Source organism: Leucoraja erinacea, chromosome 3, assembly GCF_028641065.1.
Source record: "Leucoraja erinacea ecotype New England chromosome 3, Leri_hhj_1, whole genome shotgun sequence".
NCBI lineage: Eukaryota > Metazoa > Chordata > Chondrichthyes > Rajiformes > Rajidae > Leucoraja > Leucoraja erinaceus.
Window position 1 is genome coordinate 57,694,348 of NC_073379.1, and position 26,383 is coordinate 57,720,730.

The 26,383-nt window shown below is 42.3% G+C and overlaps 1 protein-coding gene across 3 annotated transcripts in view; it reads left to right on the top strand.

The window, feature by feature from the left end:
- Positions 1-26,383, top strand: part of focad (focadhesin) — a 228,058-nt gene that overhangs the window by 128,119 nt on the left and 73,556 nt on the right. For all 3 annotated transcript variants that reach the window (XM_055632770.1, XM_055632768.1, XM_055632769.1), the window contains exons 19-23: positions 8,754-8,898; positions 10,821-11,009; positions 14,213-14,334; positions 16,788-16,880; positions 24,052-24,140. In XM_055632770.1, coding sequence (XP_055488745.1) covers positions 8,754-8,898; positions 10,821-11,009; positions 14,213-14,334; positions 16,788-16,880; positions 24,052-24,140 — 638 coding nt within the window. The remainder of the gene's footprint in view (positions 1-8,753; positions 8,899-10,820; positions 11,010-14,212; positions 14,335-16,787; positions 16,881-24,051; positions 24,141-26,383) is intronic.

Here is a 26,383-nt window from a genome sequence, read left to right on the forward strand (position 1 = left end):
TGGCAGTTCGCCCACAGCCCGAGCTGCGCCACCTCATCCGCAATCCGGGTTCCTCTGGAGTTGGAGCGGGGCTGGGCTAGAGTTGCTGCTGGCTGTGAGTCTCCGGGATCTCCGTGCTTGCAGTCGGTGTCCCGTTGGTCCTGACGTCTCTGGCCACCCCCCTGGACAGGAGCCGAGACTGGGAACTGTACCGCCCTTGCCCCCTCCCTCTGCAACTTCAAACAACCCCACTCTCCTGCAAGGGCGGTACAGTTCCCAGTCTCAGCTCCTGTACAGGGGGGTGGCCGGAGAGGACACAGCCCGAGCTGCGCCCCCTCATCCGCAACCCCAAGAACAAGACGTACCTTGCACACCATCAGCTTCTGTCCCTACGGGGAGCGTGTTCCTCTGGAGTTGGAATGGGGCTGGGCTGCTGCTGGCTGTGGGTCTCTGGGATCTCCGTTCTTGCAGTGGGCCTGGGGGTCGGTGTCCCGTTGGTCCTGATGTCTCCGGTGACTGGCACTGACCTGCTGGCATCGCCGACGTGAAGACAGTGCAAAGCCCCCACGCCGGTGCAATGGGCGGGGAGCTGGAGAGGGGAGGGAAGGGTTACACACATGGCCAGGAAGCAGAGGGGTGTAGGTGGGGTGAAACTGAAGGGAACGACAATCTGCTGTTGACTGCCCGCTGAGTTAAAAAGTTCCCACACAAGACTCACGATACACTGTGTACTGTGAGTCTACCATGGGACCTTTTTAACTCAGCGGGCAGGCAGCAGCAGATTGTCAATTATTAACCCTCCCGCGCAATATACCCTCACCTTCTCTTTTATGAATGGGGATTTAGTTCCCCTTTCTTCGAGGACCGACCAGAGGTTCCGCTGTCACCTCTGCGGGCCGCCCTCAGTGAACGTCTTCAAGGACCGAAAAAACGTCTGATTCTCCTGCCGTTCAGGCTCTTTTCCCCTCACCCACCCCCACCTCCTCTCCCCCGATTCCCCCCGGTGCCACTTAGTCCTTCTCACCCAGAGTCCGCATTTTGGAAACGACAGCAAGTGAAAGGGGAGGGAACATCACGGTGATAAGCGCGTCCTTTTATTGGCAGCGACCTGAAGAAAGTGCATCCTGTCGGGGGCTACAACATGAGCTGCAACAACTGCCGTGTGAACCAGTGGAGAAGGACTCGCTGGTGCAGACCAGCAGCATCGGTGCCAAGTTTTAAAATGAAATGACATGAAGTGCTGGAGTACCTCTGACCTGCTGAATTACTCCTGCACTTTATGACCTTTGAAGGTAGACACAAAATGCTGGAGTAACTCAGCGGGTGAGGCAGCATCTCTGGAGAGAAGGAATGGGTGACGTTTGGGGTCGAGACCCTTCTTCAGACTGATGTCAGGCGAGGGGATGGGACAAAGATAGAATGCAGTCAGAGACAGTAAAACTATTGGGAGACCATCTTTTGTCTATTAACCATCATCTGCATTTATCAGCACAAACAGACATCGATCCCTCCTCTTTGGTCCGTTTACAGTAAACTCTCGTTATAACGCACCATAGTGGAGGCGGTGGTGTCCGTTATTGCCGATTGTCCATGATAAGGCTTTGTCAAAAAGGCTTTTGACACTGACCTTCATCAGTAAGAGTAGAGTATAAAAGTTGGGAGATCAGGTTGCAGTTGTCTAAGATGTTAGTGAGACCACATTTAGAATATTGTGTTCAGTTCTCTGCACCAAGTTATAGGAAAGATATTGTCAAGCTTGAAAGGTGTAGATTGGCTATTGCATGTTAGCCAATCAGAATGCGTAGTAATTATAACTCCGCCTAATTATATGAATTATAATGTAAGAACTCGCCTACTGTCTTCAGTAGCTGCAGTAGACTGAACGTGTGATGTACTGCATATGTGATGATGAACTAGACAATAAAGATGCTTGTGCGAAACTAAGGTATTACATGGTGTCAGAAAATTGGGGGTCTAGCCCACATCTGTTTACTGCAATTTATTTGTATATCGACATGATTTTGACGACATGGCTAACTCCTGTTGAAAGCCAAGTCCGTTTGTATTTGATTCTGACATAGCCGAGCGCTGGCGAATGTTCAGAAATATTTCCAGGCAACATCCTCCTAAATCTTTTCTGTAGAGGGTGTGAGCTATATGGAGGTTTGAGTAGGCTGGGTCTCCATTCCATGGAGCGCAGGAGGATGAGGGGGAATCTTATAGAAGTGTACAAAATCATGAGAGGAATAGATTGGGTAGATGCACAGAGTCTCTTGCCCAGAGTAGGGGAATCGAGAACCAGAGGACATAGGTTCAAGGTGAAAGGGAAAAGATTTAATAGGAATCTGAGGTGTAACTTTTTCACACAAAGGATGGTGGGTGTATGGAACAAGCTGCCAGAGGAGGTAGTTGAGGCTGGGCTATCCCATCATTTAAGAAACAGTTAGACAGGTATATGGATAGACAAAGTGTTTAAGAAGGAACTGCAGATGCTGGTTTATGGATAGGACAGGTTTGGAGGGATATAGACCAAGCGCAGGCAAGTGGGACGAGCGTAGCTGGGACATTGTTGGCCGGTTTGGGCAAGTTGGGCCGAATGTTTCCACATTGTATCATTCTATAACTCTATAAACTGAGTAAGATAGTATGTATGTAAGATAGTATGTATTATTTGAAGCAAAGAACTGCAGATGGTGGTTACTAGACAAAAGGACACAGAGTGAGCAATATAGGCAGGGATTCTGTATTGGTAACATAATTTGTTTGCATTGTGTTAATTGTTGAATCATGTAAAAGTTACATCTCAGGGAGAGAAATCCTGCATCTCAGCAAAGCATTTCTGTACCTGTTATTAATGTGCCACATTCTTTTGTTTCATTAGATACCGTTTTTACAAGGAAGGTGATAAATGTTTACTGCAATCGTTAAATGTTTGGTGCTTAATTAGCTGTTAGATGATTAGTGTTAATAATGTCACAGAATTATCAGGTACATTTTGTACTCTGGCCCTCAATGAGTGCATGGATGGTTCATGTACAGAAACCAAATTGGTGTCTCTTATAGATCATTGCAGTTATCTCAGGGTAATTAAGACATAGTATTTTGGATTATTGCATTATTATGGTGGTCACTTATTGAGGTTTTTATAAGCAAAAAGAAAAGGATTTTTGGGAATATTGACAACCAAAATGTAACATTTTGAACGGGTTTCATCAAAACTCATTTAAATTAATTAATACCTCTGTTACATAATGGTGGAGAGATTATTGTAAAATACTGGTAATAATCTGAACAATACTTTTCAGACTAGGATCACATAATGGTTCAATTAGAAATTATTGTTGTGGAGAAGATATTTCCTAAAGCTGATGTGTTAAAAAAACATGAATATTTGGGAAAGTTTGCAGGGATACCTGCAGACATAGAGTCTAATGCACCTTTGGAGTCCAAGAAATTAGAATAGAAACGAGTCAGATATGTCATGTTTTGTCTGGATTGTTGGTCCAAAGACTTGCACCATCGATGTACCCATGTACTTGCCTAAATGTGGTCATCCTTCATGAATATAAATATCTTATGGGACAGAAGGGGGTAGGGGGAGGAGCTGGCATTGTCATTTGGGCACTTGGGTTAGCATAGAAATTGCTGGATATCATTCAATAGCCTGATGGGTCTTGGGAAGAAGCTGTTCCTGAACTTGGAGGTTACTGTTTTCAGACTCTTGTAGCACCTTTCTGATTACAGGAATGAAATGGGAGCGTTCTCAGGGTGGTGCGGATCTGCCTTTTTCAGATGGTGCTTCTTTTTGATCCCTTCGATTATGGGGAGGTCAGACCCATGATAGACAGGGCAGTGTTCACCGCCTTTTGTCATCTCCTTCACTCCTGTGTGTTTGAGTTCCCGAACCAGGCCAAAATACAACCAGTCAATATGCTCTCTACCTCTAGAAGTTCAAGAGTGTATTCATCAACATAACAAATCTCCTTGATCTTCTAAGGAGGTAGAGAAGTGATGTACTTTCTTTAATAATTAAATCAAAGTGTTTGATCAAGGACAGATCTTCAGTGGTATGCTCACCAGGGATTTGAAGTTGTTGACTGTCTCCATCACTGACCTGTTGATGAAGACAGGTTTGTGGATCCTGTGCTTCTTCTTCCAAAGCCAACAATGATGTTGAGAGGAATGATTTGAGAGGAATTTGTTCTTCTGGCACCATTCAATCAGAAGATTGATCTCCCTCCTGCACTCTGACTCATCATCATCCCTAATTTGTCCAACAATGGTGGTATTGTCAGCAAATTTAAAGATGGTGTTGGAACGGAGTCTGGCATCACATTCATGTGGATAGAGTGAGGTGCTCTTGTGCTGATGGTTATCGAGTAGAATCCGTCGCTGCCAATTTGTTCTGATTGTGCTCTATTAACGATGAAGTCATGGATCCAGTTGCAAAGAGTTGCAAATCAGTTTATGGCAAGAGAGGACAAAAACAATACTTGTCTTGGTATGCGCAGGGTCCGTTTTACAGCTGCATACCTCTCTCTCTCTGCCTCTGTCCGCGGCGCTGATCGTGACTCAGCTTGTCGGTGAACCCCTCTCGTACACAAACTTGAACTAACTTCTGGCTTACTGGCGCCTGCCTTTATACAGGTAAGAAATCAGGTGTTGAAATAACTGCCGGTAAGTCCTAGCCAAACTGCAACTAATGGCAGGGGACTGCATCCCAGCAAGCCCCCCCATCCCCCACTCCCCCTCTCCCCCCGGGAATAAAACACGATCAGCCACAGACTGACACGTATAGCAATACACAGCACTACAGACTTGGCACGTAAAGGTAATACATATTGCCGATTTTGCGCGCAAACGTTTAAACAGCACTGTCGGCTTAACGCTTGGGAATTTAAACATAGATTTGTCGGCTGCAGTGCCATGGGTTCCAGATCTATCTCTACCAGTTGCCGTGCTATGGGATTTAAATATAGTGCTACTGGCCACAGCGCTATGGGCGTTAAACATGGCCACAGCGCAATGGGTCACAGAACGTTCAGGAAAATTCTTGTATAACAGACGGATATCAAATAATTTTGCAGCGGAGTACAGGAAGGACATTGAGAACCTTGTACCCTGATGCCAAGACACCAGCCTCTCACTCAATGTCAGCTAGACAAAGGAGACTGTGCTCGACTTCAGGAAACGAAGTGGTACACATTCCCAGTTTATAATCATGGCGTCGAAGTAGAGATGCAGTAAATATCACCAGCAACTTGTCCTGGACCAGACATACCGAAGCAATAACCAAGAAAGCACACCAATGCCTCTTCTTCCTCAGAAGGCTTAAGAAGCTCAAGCTCAGCATGTTGCGCAACAACTCTCATCAACTTCTATAGATGCACCATAAAACGCATTTTATCAGGATCCATCACAGCATGGTTTGGGAACAGCTTTAACTAAGACTGCAAGAAATTGCAGATTGTGGACGCAGCCCAGACCATCACACAAACCAACCTCCCTTCCATTGACTCCATCTGCACTTGATGCTGCCTCAGCATAATCAAGGATGAGTCTCACCCCGATCACTCCCTCTTCTCCCCTCTCCCGTAGACTAGAGGTACAGATGTGTGACTTTGCATTCCTCCAAATTCACGGACAGTTTCTTCCCAGCTGTTATCAGGCAACTATACCATCCTGTCACCAACTAGAGAGCGGTCCTTTTTAGCATCTACTTCATTGGGGACCCTCAGACTATCTTTAATATGACTTTACTGGAATATATCTTGCACTAAACAGTATTCCATTAATCCCGTATCTGTACACTGTGGATGGCTTCATTGTAATCATATATAGTCTTTCCACTGAATGAACAGCATGCATCAAAAAAGCTTTTCACTGTATCACATGACAGTAAACTAAACTAAAGTACACTAAGCATAGTGTTGGAGTAACTCAGCCGATCAGGCTGCATCTGAGGATGAATGGATAGGCAATATTTTGGGTCAGGACCCTTTTTCATCCTGTCCGTTCCCTCCAAAGATGCTGCCTGACCTGCTGAGTTACGCCGGCGCTTTGTGTTACATTCAAGATTCCAGCATCTGCAATTCCTGTGTCTCTAACTTGAGTTTAGTTGCTTGGGCTTTGCATAAGCAAGGTTATCATCATTATAGTAGCTACATCTTTAAAACAGTCTTTCCCAGTGTTGCTGCAAATATTTATTGTTTGTAGTATGCTGAGAATGATGGAAGATGCTGGATTTGAAACTGACACCTTAACGAGCCTTTAATAATAATGGTAAGCAGCAAAGAAAGAAGTTGCTGTGCAGCATGCAGCTGAGATGTTGGCTCTTTCTGAAGTGGTAACTTCTGTTTCAGCTGACGTAAGATTACGGACTTCCGTGTAAACTTTCAAGGTCATTATATTTTGTCAACAAATATTGCTGTCTGCAAACAAATGCACTTCAAGTGGTAGGAAAATGATTGATTGCATTGGAGCTATTCTATCTGACCGATAATAAACTTTAAAAAAATTATGACCTTGTTGGTCAGGTTGTTTTCAAAGTAAGTAAATGGTAAAAGCAGCTGATGAAAAAGGAGATTTTGAATTGACTGAAATCTAAAGGTTTTAATGGGTGTCTGGGGGCTAATTGTGCCTTGGTAGTCGTTATTGAGTGCTATTTGATAATCAAATAAAGATGTATGTAGAGGTGGAATAAAATTCAACAGCATTTTTTTACTACTTTATGACATTTGGATTTGAAAGTTATCACTGTATATATTACGGTTGATATATAAACTTTAGCTATAAAGTAACAAATTGCATACATGTTTACTTCATTTATATGAGAGGACTAGAGTATGAAAATTGGGATGTTATGCTGAGGCTTCATAAGGTACTGGTCAGACCGCATTTGATGAATTGTGAGCAGTTTTGGGCCCCATATCTGAGGAAGGAGGTGCTGGCGTTGGAGAGGGTCCACATGAGGTTTATGAGAATGATCCCGGGAATGATTGGGTTAATGTATGATGAGCGTTTGACGGTGCTGGGCCTGTACGCGCTGGAGTTTAGAAGGATGCAACTTACTGAATAGTGAAAGGCTTGGATAGAGTAGATGTGGAGAGGAGGTTTCCACTTATGGGTGAGTCTAGGACCAAGGGCATAGCCTCAGAATAAAAGGATGTACCTTTAGAAAGGAGATGAGGGGGAATTTATTTACTCAGTGGGTGGTGAATCTGTGGAATTCATTGCCACAGCCAGCTTTGGAGGCCAAGTCACTGGTTATGTTTAAGATGGAGATTGACAGATTCTTGATTAGTAAGAGTGTCAAGGCTTGTGGGAAGAAGGAGCAGGATTGGGCCATTCGGCCCATCAAATCTACTTCACTATTCAATCATGGCTGATGTAGCTCTTCCTAACACCATTCTCCTGCCTTCTCCCCATAAGCCCTGACACCCCTGAGAAGGCAGGAGAATGTGGTTGAGAGGGGAAGATAGATCAGCCACGATTGATTAGACGAGTGGACACAATAGACCAAATAGTCTCATTCTGCTCCCATGATTTATGAACTTATAATGGAGTCATTTTGTTTTTGTTTGCTGAAGTTTCTCAAGTGGAGGAAAGTACACTCTAGGACAGTTTATCTGGTCACCACAGTGAGGGTTGAGCTCCAAATCTATTCTTAAATAGTAATTTGTCTGAATGTGAGGGGTTAAAACATTCACTTGGAACACAGTACACCCGTCAAGGCTTTTCTGTCAAGTAATGCAATCCTGACACTTGTTTTGGTTTGCACTGCATTGTGTTAACATCTTGAATATTGGGACTGGGCTCTCTTATCTCTTAAATGTTCGTTGGTACCTCCACACTGGTGTGGGATATGTCTACCATATTTTTTCTTAAAGAATTAAACTTTAGACTAAATCAAGTTGACAAGCCAGGGGACAGTCGGTGTATGTGTTTTATTCCCCACTAGCAGCTCCAGCTTTTAGCTTCTCTGCGACATTAACGGTAAAGAGTGTGGCACTGATGATGAGAAAACAAGCAAGAGCCAGGTAATTTACTGTGGCTGTTGTGGAGGAAAAGAAAACTTGCATTTACAGTGTCCTCCATAATGTTTGGGACAAAGACCCATCATTTATTTATTTCCCTCTGTACTCCACAATTTGAGATTTGTAATTGAAAAAATCAGATGTGGTTAAAGTGCACATTGTCAGATTTAATAAAAGGGTATTTTTATACATTTTGGTTTCATCATGTAGAAATTACAGCTGTGTTTATATATAATCCCCTCATTTCAGGGCACCATAATGTTTGGGACACATGACGTCACTTGTGATTGCTCAGGTGTGTTTAATTAGGTGTGCTTAATGCAGGTGTAAGAGAACTCTCAGCACCTAGTCTTTCCTCCAATCTTTCCATCACCTTTGGAAACTTTTATTGCTGTTTATCAACACGAGGACCAAAGTTGTCCCCCATGCTTTCCCTCAAATCAATAGCTAGGAAGTTTCAGCCTCCACCTCGAGGCTGGGGGGTGGATGGCGGTGGTGGGAGTTGGGAGGATTTGTAACTGATCTGACAGGCAGCATCTCCTGCACTCCTTTTGTACTGCACCATAATATCAGCCTACATTTCTGTTTTCAAACATAAATGGTTTGAACCAAGAAACTTCTGAAGTGGGCTTGAGTGCTTCCACCTGAGTCACATTTGATACCTTCAAACACTAGAACCCATTTATAGTTTGAAAATAGGTTAGACGTTGGCCAGTATGTAATGCACTTTCTGTTTAGGTACGGCCAGAAAGAAAAAATGATTATGAAATGGATGAAGAGATGGAATTGAATGTAGAAGAAGAGGAAAAAGAGGAAGATCTTTCAGTCCCAGGTGCCTCGTATATAAAGCTATTACTAATAACCCCTCAGCTGGTGTTGTCTGGTATGTATTGATACTTGTAGTTATTTCATTTTCAGGTTTAAGCGGCAACATTAATCTTTTAGTGTCCAACATGGATCAGCATTAATGTTTTCATTTTGGTAGAGGTTAAAGACTTCCAAATGTCATCACTAATAACACCTGCAACCCCCACCCCCACCCCCATTCTTGGTTGGAAGATTAATGGGATTAAGAAATAAATGAAAATGTGTAAAGATGCGTTGTGGGTTAAAATTCTCGGCAACCTCTTTTTCTTCCCCCACCCACCAAAAAGGATATCATGTAATTATATTTGGTTAGCAAGGCACTGAGTTGATTGACATAATTTGATGCTAGTGCATAACTTAGTTTAGTTTCGAGCTGCAGCATGGAATCAGGTCCTTTGACCCACCTCGTCCATGCTGCCCAATGATCACATGTGCACTGGTTTTATCCTATACACCAGAAACAATTTTACAGAAGCCAATCAACCTACAAACCTGCACATCTTTGGAATGTGGCAGGAAACCGGAACACCCAGAGGAAAACCACGCAGTTACAGGGAGAAGGTACAAATTCCATACAGACAGCACCCGTAGTTAGAATCAAACCTAACTGGGTCTCTACCGCAACTCTACAGCTGCGCCACTGTGCCGCCCTTGTTGGAGTTATCCTGAAGCCATTTAAGAAAGGACTCGCTGCAGGCTGTATTGAGCACCTCTAATTGAGTTGTTCTTGTGCAGATTGTGTGACTTCAAATATATGAGCCAGACACTACGATTAAGGAAACATTTCATCAACTCACTTGATGTGGTACCACTGTACTTTCCAAGCCAACTGTGCCCAACCCAATGTAATTAAATAGACCTTATTCTAGTAAAACTACAGCCAGAAAGGCAACATTAATAGTTAGATAAAAGAGTTTTGATATCTCTAGTCATCTGTCTAACTGGAACTGAAAGGATTTGGAGAGTTGCATTTTCAAGTAATTAAAGAGCCTAAGGAAAGTTTGGGGAGAGGGACCTTCAGGAGGGACAGGTGTGTGAGAATAAATATGCTTGGGAAAATGGCTGGGATGATGAAAAGTGGTGATCGGTGAAGCTTAAATAGTGTGCAATGCAAAAAGTAATGAAAGAAAAGATGTGTCTAGATTGCTAGTTCTGTTTGATGGGTGATAAAGCTTGGGACACAATAATTTGTTTCTGTGTTTATATGCAGAGTAGATTTGGAGCATCAGGTTGAATGTGAGGTGAGGTGGTTTAAATTTGAGGGATCTGAAATTTGAGGTATCACCTTTGGCACAATCTGTCTACAGCTCAATCAATCACAATCACAATAATACTTTGGCAGACAAAAATGCTGGAGAAACTCAGTGGGTGAGGCAGCATCTATGGAGCGAAGGAAATAGGCAACGCTTCGGGTCCACTAATGAATGAGCCATTGCTTGTCAAATGTTTTATGTTTTTTTGCATATGGTCTGAAACCAACAAGATATAAGGAACTGTTTTCCTAATTTTGATATCTAAGTGCAACTCCAAAATTTACATTGCTTTTACCTTCTAAGTCTGCAGTTATGTTCTAGTATTGATCACAAATTATATTATTTTAAAGTTTGCAACTATTTCTCTTCCTGGTTGCTCCAAAAGGCAGAACAGACGCTCTTCTCCGTGTCTAATACTAATTGTTTGTCCTGAGGCCAGCGTTGGCAATACAGTGATTAATCACCAGAAGAGTAAAGAGTTAAAAGCATTTGTCTCTTTCGTAGAGCATCTGACATCGCTTACTGGCAGCTTCCTGAATAAAAGTTTAGGCAGAGGTTAACTCAAAGTTATGATGACACATGGGAGTGATTGGCTTGGCCAAGCTATTTAAATTTGAACTTGCAGTTACTAATTTTGTTCCTCATGACAGCTAGAAGTAGCACTTCTTTGACCTTTTTTTTACAGCTTTTGAAGAGTTTTTGTCGTCCCTTGTGAACCAGGAATTAAGTGTAATGCCCCGTGGAGTGTATTATTCTGCAATGCGAGGTGGAACCGTGCGTTCTGACCAAGGGAAGACCGTAGCTGGGATTCCCAACTTCATGCTTAAGACTTATGAGAAGAACAAACAACCTGGACTGAAATCTGGGCTGGCAGGTAAATTAGCCATCAGTGTTATTGACAAGTGTTGCTTGTTGTTGTGAACTAATCTGTTTTCCCAGAGCTTTCATAAATGCAGCAAGTACATTTGTTGCATGGCCATTTGGCAATCATTCATGTAGCCTAATAATACCAATACATTATAATAGGAAGTTGTATCCGAGAAGACAAAGTTATTCAACACTCCCCCTGCCATTATTTCTACTCCAAAAATCACAGCATACACAATATTATGTGATTGGTCACAGATGGGGAAAGCAGAACATTTGGCAGATAGTGGGAAAAGCTTATTGGAAACTCTGCACTTTATAACTCAGAGTTTTCATGGAATATTTATCATGTCATTTTGCATTTTAGTTAGATTTATTGTTAAATCCTTGATTTGCAATGCAACGTTTGTTACATATCTGAAATATGTTTTAAAATGAAATGTCTGGAATATGAAATATCTCTTGGGTGTTAATCTGGCTGGAGGTCTGTTCCAGTAGTGTTCCACAGGGATCTGTGCTGGGACCTTGGTTGTTTGTGATATATGTAAATGACTTGGACATGAATGAAGATGTTGATACAGTTGCAGACAGTTAATAAGGCTATCAAAGGATACAGCTGGATATAGATCATTTGTATATATGGGCAGAAAAATGTCAGATAGAGTTTAATCTGAGCAAGCATTAGATGTAGCGCTTTGGGAGGTCAAATATGAGGAGAAGGTATACTGTTACAAGACCCAAAGCAGCACCAATGAACAGAGGGATCTTATTGTTCTAGGCCATAGCTCCCTGAAAGCAACACGAGTGGATAGAATGGTAAAGAAGGGGTATAATATGCTTCATCCGGGGCATTGAGTAAAAGTATCAGGAAGTCATGTTGCAGCTTTATAAAACTTGGGTTAAGCCACATTTGGAGTATAGCATGCAGTTCTAGTGGTCCCATTACAGGAAGGATGTGGAGGCCTTGAAGAGCTTGCAGTAGAATTTTACCAGAATGCTGCATGGATTGTTTTCTCGGGGGAGCTTCAGAAGTTGAAGAGGAGACGTGATGGAAATATATAAAATTGTGAGAAGCATAGATTGATCCCTTTTCCCAGTGTGGTAATGTCAAAGACTAAAGGACATAACATTAAGGTAAGAGGGGGGAAATTTAAATGAGATGTGCGGCACAAGTTTTTTATCTGGGTAATAATGTAAGAAAAATGAACTGCAGATGCTGGTTTATACCAAAGGTAGGAACAAAATTGTGGAGTAATTCAGCTGGTAATTCAAATGTATAAGTGATGTTTCAAGTCAGGACCTTACATAAGGATTTCAACGCGGATGGCGCCGGCAATGCCTCAACAACAGTCTGTCTGTCCTTTCCTGCGTTGTGTTTTAAATGTATGTGTTTTGTGTTCTTTAGCTTGTTTTATGTGTTGGGGGGGTTGGGGGAAACTTTTTCTAATCTCTTACCTCGACAGAGATGCAATTTTGTCCCGTATCGTATCTCCGTCTGCACTGCGGCCTAACATCGAGGAGCTGGCGGCCTTTGCCGGAGACTGATTTTGACTACACCATCGGGAGCCTACGGGACTTTAGCATCAGGGATCTACCTCAGTGCTCCAACTGTGGGTGCTTGCGGACTTTAACATCAAGTCTCTGATCAGAAACCGACTTTGGGAGCTCCAAGCTGCGGGAGTTTCGACCGCCAGCTACGGTAGCTTCGATCGCCCTGATGAATGGTTCTGTTGTCCCGACCGCGGTAGAATAAAGAGGAAGAAGATTGGACTTTTTTGCCTTCCTCACAGTGAGGAATGTGGGGAATCCGCTGTAGTGGATGTTTATGTTAACTTTTATGTAGTTGTTGCTTTTTTTTTGTATGGCTGTATGATAATTTGCATATCACTGTACCTTAACTGGTACATGTAACAATAAAAGACCTTTGAAACGTCACCAATTCATTTTCTCTAGAGATGGCGCCTGACCCACCGAGTAGCTCCAGCATTCTGTGTCTATCTTTTTTATATAGTGTCTGGAATGTACTGCTGGAGTGGTGGAGTCGCTTCCAGGTGAAAGGCTTCCAACTCCACGATGTTAGGCCATAGTGCAGACAGTGCTACAATACAGAAAAAAACACATCTCGTTGGAGTAAGATATTGGGAAAAAAAGGTTCCCCCCCAACCCCGCCCTACGTTAAACATCCAAGGAACACTAAAATATACTTTTTAACACATACTAAAAATAACAAAAAAGAAGAAAGGACGGACAGACTGTTGGCGAGGCAGCCACTGCTGGTGGCGCCACCTGGTGTGGAATTCTGACTCCGTGGTTTGCAGGTGAAATAGATTTGCTTAATCAGTACGGAATGTTAACCAAAAATAAATAATGGAAATAGGATTGAATTAAAGTGCTGAATTAAAAGTGAAGGGATAAACTAAATATCTGTTTTTCAAATAATTATTTAGCCAGTTTTTCAAATATATATGAATGTCATTCTATACATATAATTTGTGACACCACATAGATTGTTTAGTAATTAAGATACAACGTAGTGTTTAAAACAAAATAATTTTGTTTCTGATGCACAAGGTCTGATTGGCTGATATGATTGGTAAATAAATAAGTAAATTAGGAAATCTACTCAAATATGGATTTTAAGGTCCAGTCATTCCATGGGATTACATGGAAAGTAAATCTTGTGGAAGACCAGGGCATTAGATGTAGCTTTCATAACTGCACTTCTGCATGCATGCATTGATTGGAATTATTTTTTGGTTTCTTTAATGAGTGTTATTGATAACTTAATGCACAATCTGGATCATTGCATTGTAATTGCCATTAAAAACTGTTACTCGGCTGTAGTTTATTTGGGAACCAACCAAAAAGCTTCACTCAGTTCCAACCAATGTTACGGTACATTCCTGCTGAAATAGTGAAATGGGAGATCTCGCGAGTCGTCATGACACTAATTTCTTAAAGAAGCCGGCTTCGAGATCTGTTTTCTTTCACTCTGGAAAATGAACGAAAAATGGAAAGATGATTATTTTGAAGAATAGCACCATTCCCAATGATTCACTCCAGATTTATAGTTTGTACAACCTGATGAGGATCTTTATAACTCGGATGTCGCTCCTGAGTACAAATGTAAAATGCTAATACTTTTAATGTCTTCCTTAGAATATTGGTCTTGCATCTTAAACCTGTCCTACTTTTGTGTTGTTTTTACAGCTGGCTTATTGCTATGTTATGATCTACATATCCAAACTGACAAAGATGGCAAGCCTATTAATCGCTTTCTTGTTAGTAGAGGTCGCAGTTATCAGCAGATGCTTGCAGCCCTAATTCATGAGGTAGGTGGGTTTTGAGATGTGTGCGTGTATATATTTATATATGTGTGGGTGTGTATATATATATATATCTGAAGATTAAAATCATGCAAACATTCTGACATATTGATGAACTGCCCTGAAAACCAGTAGTTGTGGAAAAAGATGTGGATTCATCTTGGGGGTGGGGAAAATCTAGAGCCCAAAGCATAACATATTTCAACAAAAATCTATTTTAATGCTGCTTCTTGTAAAGGAATCCATTAGAGATACTTTCACTGCATGAACTGCAGTTGCATACATCAGTTTATTTTCCTAAGAATGAAACACAGGGGAATGCTGATAAAATAACCACTTGTCTGAGCTGTATAATTGCCTCCACGGGCAGCTGCAACATTGTCTTCTCCAAAGCTCTTCTCAGCGCCTCTCTTAGCCCCAATTTTGATATTTTCTTACCACTGTCACAGTTTACCATCCAACAATACAATCTCATTTTCAAGGCATACTTTCGACAGGAACTGTCTTTAAGTAACGGCTACCCCATAAAATCCATAAAATCTTGTGGATTTTATTTCTTTACCTAAGCATTTTGATGAACTTAGATCAAACATGTAGGTGAAGAAACTTCGACTCCTTTCATCCGTCATAATCACCTCTTTGCACCACTGGTATGCTGGTGAATTTTAGTTATAACTGAAATCGTTGCTTCTTATTTACCTATGTTCTCCACATTGGAAGCCCCTTCCATCATGTCTCGTGTATGGTTGGTGTTTTGATCATTGAACAATGCAAGTACGTTTTCTTGGCAATCATTTCCCAACTAACTGATCTGAAGAAGGGTCTCGACCCGAAACGTCACCCATTCCTTCACTCCAGAGATGCTGCTTGTCCCGCTGAGTTACTCCAGCATTTTGTGTCTTGTCTCCCTATCAACCTTGCTTTCTCATTTACCTTCTCTCCTACATCCGTGTAGGAGACTGGATAGACTTGGTTTATACTCTCTAGAATTTCCTCTCTTTCGCTAGAGGGGATCTTATAGAAACTTACAAAATTCTTAAGGGGTTTGGACAGGCTAGATGCAGGAAGATTGTTCCCGATGTTAGGGAAGTCCAGGACAATTCCTTCACAGCTTAAGGATAAAGGGGAAATCCTTTAAAACCGAGATGATCAGAACTTTTTTTCACACAGAGAGTGGTGAATCTCTGGAACTCTCTGCCACAGAGGGTATTGAGGCCAGTTCATTGGCTATATTTAAGAGGGAGTTAGATGTGGCCCTTGTGGCTAAGGGGATCAGGGGGTATGGAGAGAAGGCAGGTACGGGATACTGAGTTGTATGATCAGCCATGATCATATTGAATGGCGGTGCAGGCTCGAAGGGCCGAATGGCCTACTCCTGCACCTAATTTCTATGTTTTCTATGTTTCTATCCCTGGTATCTCCGTCTCTTTCCATCTGAGTATATTGTTCTGTCTTTCCGACCTTTCTCCTCTCTTTCGCTATTTCTCTTTCACTCTCTTGTTCCTCTGCTCTTTCTTCTTCACTCTTTCGCGCTTTTGTGCTCTTATTCTCATTCATTCCCCACCTAATTCCTGGCTTCCACTCGCATTCCTTCTGTGTCTTCCCTCACTACTCTTTCTTGCTCCATTTTAATGATTTTGCTCTCCATCACACTCTCTATACTTTCTTTATTTTAGTTTTTCTCATTCTCTCCATACTGCTCCCTCCTTCCATTTTGATATTGCAAAAAAAAAATCTGATACCAGAAGACAATGTTTAAACATTCCCTGTAAATCCCCTACTGGGGATAATATTTTTAAAATGGTGTGGATTTTTGAAACAGCCAGAAATAGTCATGTATTTTAGAATAAAATAACATTAGTATGTTTCCAGAATAGTTTAAAAAAATCCTAGGAAACCTTATTTGAAAATGTTTTCAGAATTGCAGAATATTCTGATGTAAATATGCTGTGGTCAAAAATATAGTTAGAAGATAATTCCATAACTCAAAATAAAATTGTTAGGGAAGCAAATTAAATCACATCAGAAATGATAAATGAATAGCTTTCATTGGCACTGCATGATTCACATAGGTGTGAATATGGTGATGTCTCGTACCTCCAGTAAAGTGGAGCATTTCCACAAATGTATGCTGGGGTGCACGGCTTTCACTACCACTCCTCTGTTGGCGGGATATTCTCTGTCTCAAATAAGATCAGAAGCTTATTCTTTTGTTAAGTAGAATAGAGTTTATAAGATTTGTGGAGAATAAAAAGCATTGCACCCTTTGAATCTTTGGGGAGGAAATCACATTAAATACTTTCTTGAACACTCTTGAATTTTTAGCCAACCCCATTGATAGATAAGGTTCCCACATGATCAACAAATGTTTATCTGTGCATGATAATTTCAAATCTTCTATGGCTCTTGGTGGGGTCAATTATAATTTTGTTACCTGACGATCGATATTCAATTTACAGGTGCCCATTCAACCTTCTGAATGGCATAAATCAATTTTGATGTCCCAAGCATGGCTAGGATTTATGGCCAGAACATATCAGGCGGTTCTGCAGGTAAATACACCTTTGAGATAACAATGGATTCCTTCCATGATAGTTAACTGATCGACTTAACAAATATTTTGATGGGTGCAAATATTATTTATAGCAATATTTCATTTGTTCAGTAAAAGGCAATTAATGTAATGAGAATGAAAATCAGTTCACACAAAGGGTCTTCAACTTGAAATATAAACTTTGTTTCTTTTTCTAACCTGCTGAGGGTTCAGCATTTTCTCGTTAATTTCATTATCTATTGTTAATGTTTGACTAAGACCTAAAGGTAGCACAGCGAGTAGAGCTGCTATCTCACAGAGACCCGGGTTCGATCCTGTACTACGGAGCTGTCTCTGTGGAGTTTGCATGTTCTCTCTGTGACTACGTGGGTTTCCTCTGGGTGCTCTGGTTTCTTCCAACATCACAAACCTGTGTGGGTTTGTTGGTCAATTGGCCTCTGTAAGTAGCCCTGTGTGTAGGGAGTGGATGCGAAAGTGGGATAACATGAAACTAGTGTGAACAGGTGATCAATGGTTGGTGTGGACTTGGGCGGCCAAATGGTTTGTTTCCTTGCTGTATGTCTAAACCAAACTAAACTAAGACTTATGTGTAGGAAGGAACTGCAGATGCTGGTTTACACCAAAGATAGACACAAAACGCTGGAGTAACTCAGCGGTACAGCCAGCATCTCTGGAAAGAAGAAATAGATGACATTTTGGGTTGAAACCCTTCCTCAGACTCTAAAGAGTCACCCATTCCTTCTCTCCAGAGATGCTGTCTGTCCCACTGAGTTACTCCAGCATTTTGTGTCTATCTGTCATTGGACTTGACAGCTTCAAACACCATCTTTAATTGTTTCTAAAGGGTTGTTCCCCTTGGAGCAATGCAGGTTGACAGATCTGAAGACGCTGCATAAGGTTATGATTGTTGGATAGGGTAGATAGAAGGAAGCTATTCTTCATAACAGATTGTTCAAGGGTGGGGCCAAGAAAATTGAAGGTAGACACAAGATGCTGGAGTAACTCAGTGGGACCAGTAGCATCTCTGGAGAGAAGGAATGGATGACGTTTCGGGTCGATAGCCTTCTTCAGACTGATCATCAAGACCATCAAGTTCTTGATTATTGCACAACTCTAACCTCGGCAATTGAGATCTTCCATGGACTCTGTCTTTGTGCTAGCTAGGCCTCAGCTCGCCGCTATGCGATTGGATCCTGAACTTTCTGACGAGCGACCGCAGGCAGTTAGTCTGGGCCCACACCTGTCCTCCACCATCACCCTGAGCACCGGCACACCACAGGGCTGTGTACTAAGCCCCATGCTCTACTCCCTCTTCACTCACGACTGTGTTCCTGCATTCGACACCAACACCGTCGTGAAGTTTGCAGACGAAACTACAGTGATTGGGCTGATCACCAACGGTGATGAAACAAAATACAGGGTGGAGGTGCAGAACCTGGCAGACTGGTGCACACGCAACAACTTGTCACTAAACACTTCCAAGACCAAGGAGCTGATTATTGACTTCAGGAGGTCCCATAATGGAGAATACGCCCCAATCTCCATTTACGGGGAAAGTGTGGAGAGTGTCCAGCTTTAAGTTTCTGGGCACTCACATTTCAGAGGACCTCACATGGTCCACCAACACCGCTGCGCTGGTCAAGAAGGCACAGCAACGACTGTTCTTCCTGAGGACATTAAAAAGACTGGTCTGCCCCAACAGCTGCTGACAACGTTCTACCGCTGCACCACAGAGAGCATATTAACCTATGGCATCTCTGTGTGGTATCTCAGCTGCATGGAGGCGGAGAGGGGAGCTCTTCAGCGCGTCGTCCACAGAGCGCAGAGGATCATTGGGACAGAGCTACCAGCCTTGGAGGGCATCTACCACACACGGTGCCTCAAGAAGGCCGTCAGCATCCATAAAGACTCCTCACACCCTTGTAACGGACTGTTTGAACTACTTCCCTCCGGCAGACATTACAAGGCCTTCCACGCCCGTACCTCCAGACTCAGAAACAGCTTTATTCCAAGAGCTATAGCGGCTCTGAACCGGCCCTGCTGAGTGCCCCCCACCCCCCCTCGACTGTCTCCCTCGGATGGTCATGACACACAGCTTATTTATTTATTTTACTTTTCTTTTTCATCGGTTGGAGCTGCATACTAAATCTCGTTGCACTGACGTGCAATGACAATAAAAGATATTATTATTATTATTATTATTATTATTTAGTTACATTATGTTCTATGGTTTTATACTATGGTTACTTAGTATCATGGTTATTAATTTATTGTACTATGATTACATATCTATCTGTATTATTGTGTTACACAAAAAAGCTGGAGAAACTCAGCGGGTGCAGCAGCATCTATGGAGCGAAGGAAATAGGCAACGTTTCGGGCCGAAACCCTTCTTCAGACTTATTATTATTGTATTATTGTGTTTATGGGTCTGTTAAGACGCAAGAAGTAGGATTTCATTGTTCCATTACCAGTACATATGACGATTAAACACTCTTGACGGGTGAAGTGGGAATGCAAGGAGAGAGAAAAAACTAACGTGTTCTTTCTTCAGAAGGCACAAAATGCTGGAGTAAATCAGCAGATTAGTCAGCATCCCTGAAGAATAGGTAACATTTCGGGTTGGGACCCTAATTCAGAAACGTCACCTATCCATTCTCCAGGGATGCTGCCTGACCCACTGAATTATTCCAGCACTTTGTGTCTTTCCATGGTAATCCAACAACTGCTGTTCCTTTCCCAGTTCTGATGAATGGGCTTGGACCTAAATCCTTACACTGTTTTTCTTTTGCACAGATGTCAACTGACCTAATGAGTGTTTCCAGCTTTTTCTGCTTACATTTTTATTTGTTCCATTGACCTGGTCCTTTCTGACATATTGACATTTTGGTTATCGAATCCTGGATTATTTCTCTTGACTAGAATTTTGTGCATGTAAGAAATACGGTAACAGTTTTTGCACAATGCATCAGTGTGACTCCAGACAAACTGTCCCTTCAACATATTGTTTCAGTTAAGCACAGAATATGTGTTGCAACTGAATTTAGTTGGATATCTGGCATGATTTCTTTTCCCTTTTCCTGAGGAAATTGCCCTGTTCATAATGACACCTATTTTGCAGATGTTTTCTCTTTAGTGTAAAGTCGTGAAAATTAAGCACATTCGTTTTTCTGTTGACAAAGTCGTAACTTGAGGCTGACGATACTTGACAATTGTGGTGTATTGAATAATTTGAATGAAAAGCAGTGCCTATATGTAGAGTGTAGTTACAATGTTACAAGAAGCAAAATCACCAAACAAAAAAACCCTACGTCTCTCAGGAAGTTGGTGTTAATTATCTGCTACAGCTATAACAGAATCACTATAATCTTGCATGATGATTTATGAGCCATTTTGGCAACTTTTGGATGTGGATTTTTGAGAAGCTGCATTGAACTTCCAACATTTTGAAGTGTCCAAGCATATTTATGTGTTTTTCTGAATGGACGATTGTCTTTGTAGTTCAATTAGTATTTTCTCTCCTATTTACTGAGATTAGACCCTTGGGGAAAGTGACAGGAAGAGTCTAAAATCATATCATGGTGCTGCCCACAGCAATCCTGTAGTACCAGGCAAACACATTGTCAGATTTGTCTGCAGGCTGTAGTAATTACATAATTAAATAACCATTAATTGTACTGAATGTTCTGTGGTTACTTTATTTGCCCTCGGTTTGTTTATTTTATTGGTTTGATTTCATATGGCTTGGTTGGAGCCTATTGTTTATGTATCTCCATGTATATCTCAACCTTTCAAATTCATTGTGACACTTATAAGAGGCTTGATTAATTTCCACTCACAAAATATATATTTGCACAAAATTTTGTGTACTTTAATTGACAGGTGTGTTAAATTTTGAGTATTTTTTCTGGCTTTAATGAATAATTCATAGAAACATAGAAAATAATTGCAGGAGGAGGCCATTCGGCCCTTCGAGCCAGCATCGCCATTCATTGTGATCATGGCTGATCGTCCCCTATCAATAACCCGTGCCTGCCTTCTCCCCATATCCCTTGACTCCACTAGCCCCTAGAGCTCTATCTAACTCTCTCTTAAATCCATCCAGTGATTTGACCTCCACTGCCTTCTGTGGCAAGGAATTCCATAAATTCACAATTCTCTGGTTGAAAAAGTTTTTTCTCACCTCAGTCTTAAATGACCTCCCCTTTATTCTATGACTGTGACCCTTGGTTCTGGACTCGCCCAACATTGGGAACATTTCTCCTGCATCTAGCTTGTCCAGTCCTTTTATAATTTTATATGTTTCTATAAGATAACCCCTCATCCTTCTAAACTCCAGTGAATACAAGCCTAGTCATTTCAATCTTTCCTCATATGACAGTCCCGCCATCCCAAGGATCAATCTCGTGAACCTATGCTGCACTGCCTCAATCACAAGGATGTCCTTCCTCAAATTAGGAGACCAAAACTGTACACAATACTCCAGATGTGGTCTCACCAGAGCCCGATACAATTGCAGAAGAACCTCTTTACTCCTATACTGAAATCATCTTGTTATGAAGGCCAACATTCCATTAGTTTTCCTCACTACCTGCTGTACCTGTAAGCCAACTGTCAGTGACCGGTGTACAAGGATGCCCAGGTCTCGCTGTACCTCCCCCTTACCTAACCTAACCCCATTGAGAGAATAATCTGCCCCCTTGTTTTTGCCGCCAAAGTGGATAACCTCCCATTTATCTATATTATACTGCATCTGCCATGCATCTGCCCACTCACTCAACCTGTCCAGGTCACCCTGCAACCTCCTAACATCCACTTCACAGTTCACACTGCCACCCAGCTTTGTGTCATTCGCAAACTTGCTAGTGTTGCTCCTAATTCCCTCTTCCAAATCATTAATATATCTGGTAAACAGTTGCGGCCCCAACTCCGAGCTTTGCGGCACTCCACACGCCACTGCCTGACATTCTGAAAAGGACCCGTTCACTCCTACTCTTTGATTCCGATCTGCCAACCAATTTTCTATCCATGTCAACACCCTACCCCCAATACCATGTGCTCTAATTTTAGTCACCAGTCTCCGTGTGGGACCTTATCAAAGGCTTTCTGAAAGTCTAGATACACTACATCCACTGGCACCCCTTCATCCATTTTACTTGTCACATCCTCAAAAAATTCCAGAAGATTAGTCAAGCATGTTTTTCTTCATTTTCTTTTCACATACTTACTTCCCTGCTCATCCCCTTAATATGAAGCTTATTCCTTTCTGGGTTTTGAGTTGAAGGGAGTTTTTCCCAGGTCTCATCGGAAAAGCAGTAGCACTATTATTCAAAGTTGGCCAAAACGAGCCACTCGCCATCAATGAGTGCAACCACCACATTCCTGACAAAGTGCCGACTGCTCTTTTCCTTTATAATTTTAAATATCCAGCGGAATGAGAGAGTAGTTCATTGATTTGAGCAGATTATTAACAGTATTGACTCTGCAGCCCTTTTACTGAATGTTGAGGAAAAATATTACAAGAAAGTCCAAATAAGCAAGTTCTCCATAAAACAGGTCCGAAGAACTCCCAAAAACAGTGGCGAGTCTCTCCAGTTCTGCTCTTTAAAGCACACTTGACATCGCTTATCTAAGGCTATTGAGCAACATTTGACACCCTCCCGCATTTGTCCCACCCATGTGATTGAACTTGATTGGCAAAGGTCAATATCCTCAGTAACTGTTGAAACCTGATCTAAAGGCCAGGTGCAGTATCTGCTGAGGTTGCTCGGTAGTATTGAAGAACCATCTGTATATTCCCTCCTTTGCCTGGTGATCACTGAGAGCAATTGCAGCCAAAGCCAGCTAATTCATTACATTTGATGTATCGACTTTGAGCTTTGTTTTGGTTTATCCAGGGTTGCAGTTTCCTGGAGTCCATAGCTCTACTTTTCCTGTAGTTTTTCAGTGAAGACCTAACAATTATTTTTGAGGTAGTCCGGAGTATTTTTGAACATTTGCAAGCGGAAGTGATTAGTTTAACTTGGCATCATGTTCAGCACAGACATCATGGGCTGAATGAGCTTTTCCTGGTGCTGTACAGTTCCATGTAGTCTTCCCACCTATTTTCTGTTTTTTACATCAATAGCTTGTACTTGAATTTGATTTGACACTTTCACATTAATTACTTTCTTGGAAGTATCTGCTTTCTAAAAACTAACTTAACACAAAGCACAAGTAATTCAGCAGATCAGGCAACATCTCTGGAGAACGTGGATAAGAGACCTTTCGGGGTGCGACCCTTCTTCAGACTAAAACTAACTGTTGTGGTAGTTCCTTATTCCAGCGGATAACAATTGAAATGACGCTAAATTTAAAACAACAATAAGTTGCATTTATTTAGCATCTATGTGCATCTTAAAGCATGTTTCATAACTGCAGAAGTTGACGCCAATTGTATTTAAGTGTCCTAAAGGTGGGAAGAGAAATGTAAAGTTTTCGGATGTAGAAGATGATGGGGCTAAAAGTAGGTATTCTCCATCAAGGGAAGGTGAATTTTGCTCGGGGCCAAATGGGATGCCAAGTTTTCAAACATTACTCACTATTATCATTAAAGCAATAAATCATATGAACAGACATAATCTGCAGACATGATGGAATCCAAGTATTTCCTCACGAGAAGAGCATAAGAACAAGGACATAATAGTAGGACCTTGAAATGGAGATTTTCCCATTTCTTTTCATTCCCACTCCTTATTCAGTGTGTTTTGGGATGTCTACAATCTGCCCTGAGTTCAAGAAAAGCTCATCCCTGGTCTTTGACTGACATTGGGCCAAGCGTTCAAGCTGAGCTGAAGCCGTTCGATGGAGTCGGATACATTAAAGCAAGATCAAGAGCATGCTGTGCACCTCTGCACTGCTAATCGCGGAATGGTGTTGGTGCATCTTATCTGATTAAGTGGTGCCCCTACATTTTCACCTGGAGAGTTGGCATTTGCTTAAGAATGGAGGGTTTTAGGAAATTGCTACACACTGGTTCACTTTATAAATAGGTGTCTTACTTTAAATTTACTACAAGCACAATCCCTTTCTCAGTGTGAACTGATATACAACTTCCTCTTGCCTGTGCTCACTGATTGCTAATAGTTTCATTGTGGGATGAGGCTGTTGATTGATGACTTTGTCTATAGGGGAGACAGGCTGAGTTGGAGATGCAGCAGAAGCATGGGAAAGACGATCCCGAGGAGCTCCAGTACAAGCAGTTCATATCCTGGCTCTGGTAGGAACTGTTTAATGGTGAAATTATTTATCTAGCTATTTACTTTATACCTTGAGCAGCAGTATTTGCATGTCACTTTATAAATGTAGTATAATTTGTTGCAGTTGGAATTTCCAGAAATATTAATGTTACAGCTGATTCCTGCTAATTCTTCCCATTTTTTTCATTGGACTTTAAAATAGAAAAATATTACTTGATGTAACCCTTCTAGCTCCACCAAGTGCATTAGTCCTGCGGGTTCCTTTATCCCACATTTTTTATTATGACATATGTACTAATTAAGGACCTTTAAGCATTTAGGACACTTTAGTGATCACTTTGAGCATGTCTCTTACCATGTGTCTTTGTACAAAGAAATGTCATGCAAGTCATAACTCAATGAATCCAACAGACACTCTCTATTGCACTTAATTCCCTGCTGCTCAGTTTTTGAATATGTGAAGCTTGTGAAGACGAGTTGCAAATGTTGCATTTTCATTGACTATTATATGCAGAACTGGAACTTGTGTCTCAAGCTCCTAAAAAATGTTGATAGAATGTATATGTAGAAGATGTAGTAGTATACTACTATACTAGTATTAGAAGGGGCACACCCTCCTCCCTGCTCCTCGACAGACTCTCCCCCTCAATCCCCCTGGTCCACTTCCTCTGCCCTTTCTGACCTGTCACACCTGACCATCAAGGCTGAACAGGTGAGGAAAGAGATGAGCAGACTGCCCAGGCAAAGCCACGGGCCCCGATGGTGGCAGACCTAGGGTACTCAAGGCGTGTGCCAGCCAGTTGTGCGAAGTACTCCAGCATATCTTCAATCTGAACTGATCCTGGAGAGGGTTCCTTTGATGTGGAAGACATCCTACCTGGTTCCTGTACCAAAGAGGACGCATCCCAACTCATCCAATGACTACAGACCGGTTGTGCCGACCTCACACATCGTGAAGTCCCTGGAGAGACTGGTGCTCACTCACCTGCGACCCCTGGATAAACCATACCTGGACCCCCAGCATTTTGATTACCAAACAAAGGTGGGGGTTGAGGACGCTATCACCCACCTGCTCCTTCGTTCCTATGCTCACCTGGATAAGCCGGGAAGAACTATGAGAGTCATGTTTATTTACTTCTCCAGCTCTTTTAACACCACCCTGCCCTAGGCACTGCTAGGGAGCAAACTGATGAAGATGGATGCTCGATTGGTGTCCTGGATCAACAACTACCTGATTGGACGACCACAGTATGTCAGGCTACAGAACTGTGTCTCGGACATGGTAGTGAGCAACAAAGGGGGCCCACAGGAGACGGTCCTCTCTCCCTTCCTGTTCATCATCTACACCTCGAACTTCAGATATAACTCAGACTCCTGGCACATGAAGACGTTTTCGGATGCCTCAATTGTGGGCTGCATCAGTGAGGGGATTGAAGCTGAATACAGTAACGATTTTGTTGAGTGGTGTGGGCTGAATAACCTGCAGCTCAACACCGACAAGACTAAGGTGGACCTTCGGAGGAGGGGTACACCCTTGTGCCCAGTCTCCATCAAGGGTGTGGATGTGCAATTTATCAAGGACTACTAGTACCTTAGAGTTTACCTGGAGGCCCTGTATAAAATGTACTGTCTGTACTTTCTGAGGAGACTCCGCTCTTTCAATGTCTGCAGTATGATGCTGCAGATATTCTATCAATTGGTGGTGGCCAGTGTCATCTTCTTCGCTGCCATATGCTGGGGCAGCAGGGCGAAGGTGGCAGATGCCAACAGAATTAACAAGCTCATCAGGAAGGCAGGCCCCATCCTGGGGGTGGAGTTGGATTCACTGGAGGTGATTTTGGAGGGGAGGATGCTCCTCAAACTGTGGAGCATCTTGTACAATACAGCTCACCCCTCCATGACACACTGATCTATAGGAGTAGTTTAAATACCATTTGGAATATTTTGGAGGACCAAGAAACCAAGAAGAACCTTCAGCAACAGACTGGTTCCACCAAGATGCAGCACAGCACACCACAGGACATCCTTTTTCCCTGTGGCTATCAAACTATAACTCCTCCCTCTTTTGTTGTGGGGTAGATTGACTCCCCTTACCCCCCCCCCCCCCCCCCCCCCCCCCAATCTTTGCACATGCCCAATCCTGGACTTTCCACTCATCACTTTAAATTCATGTTCATGTATATTGTCATGTTTTATGACTGTTGGTGGTCCCATTTCCCTCCTGGGATAAATAAAGAATTTTTATTTAAGAGTAATGTGGAAG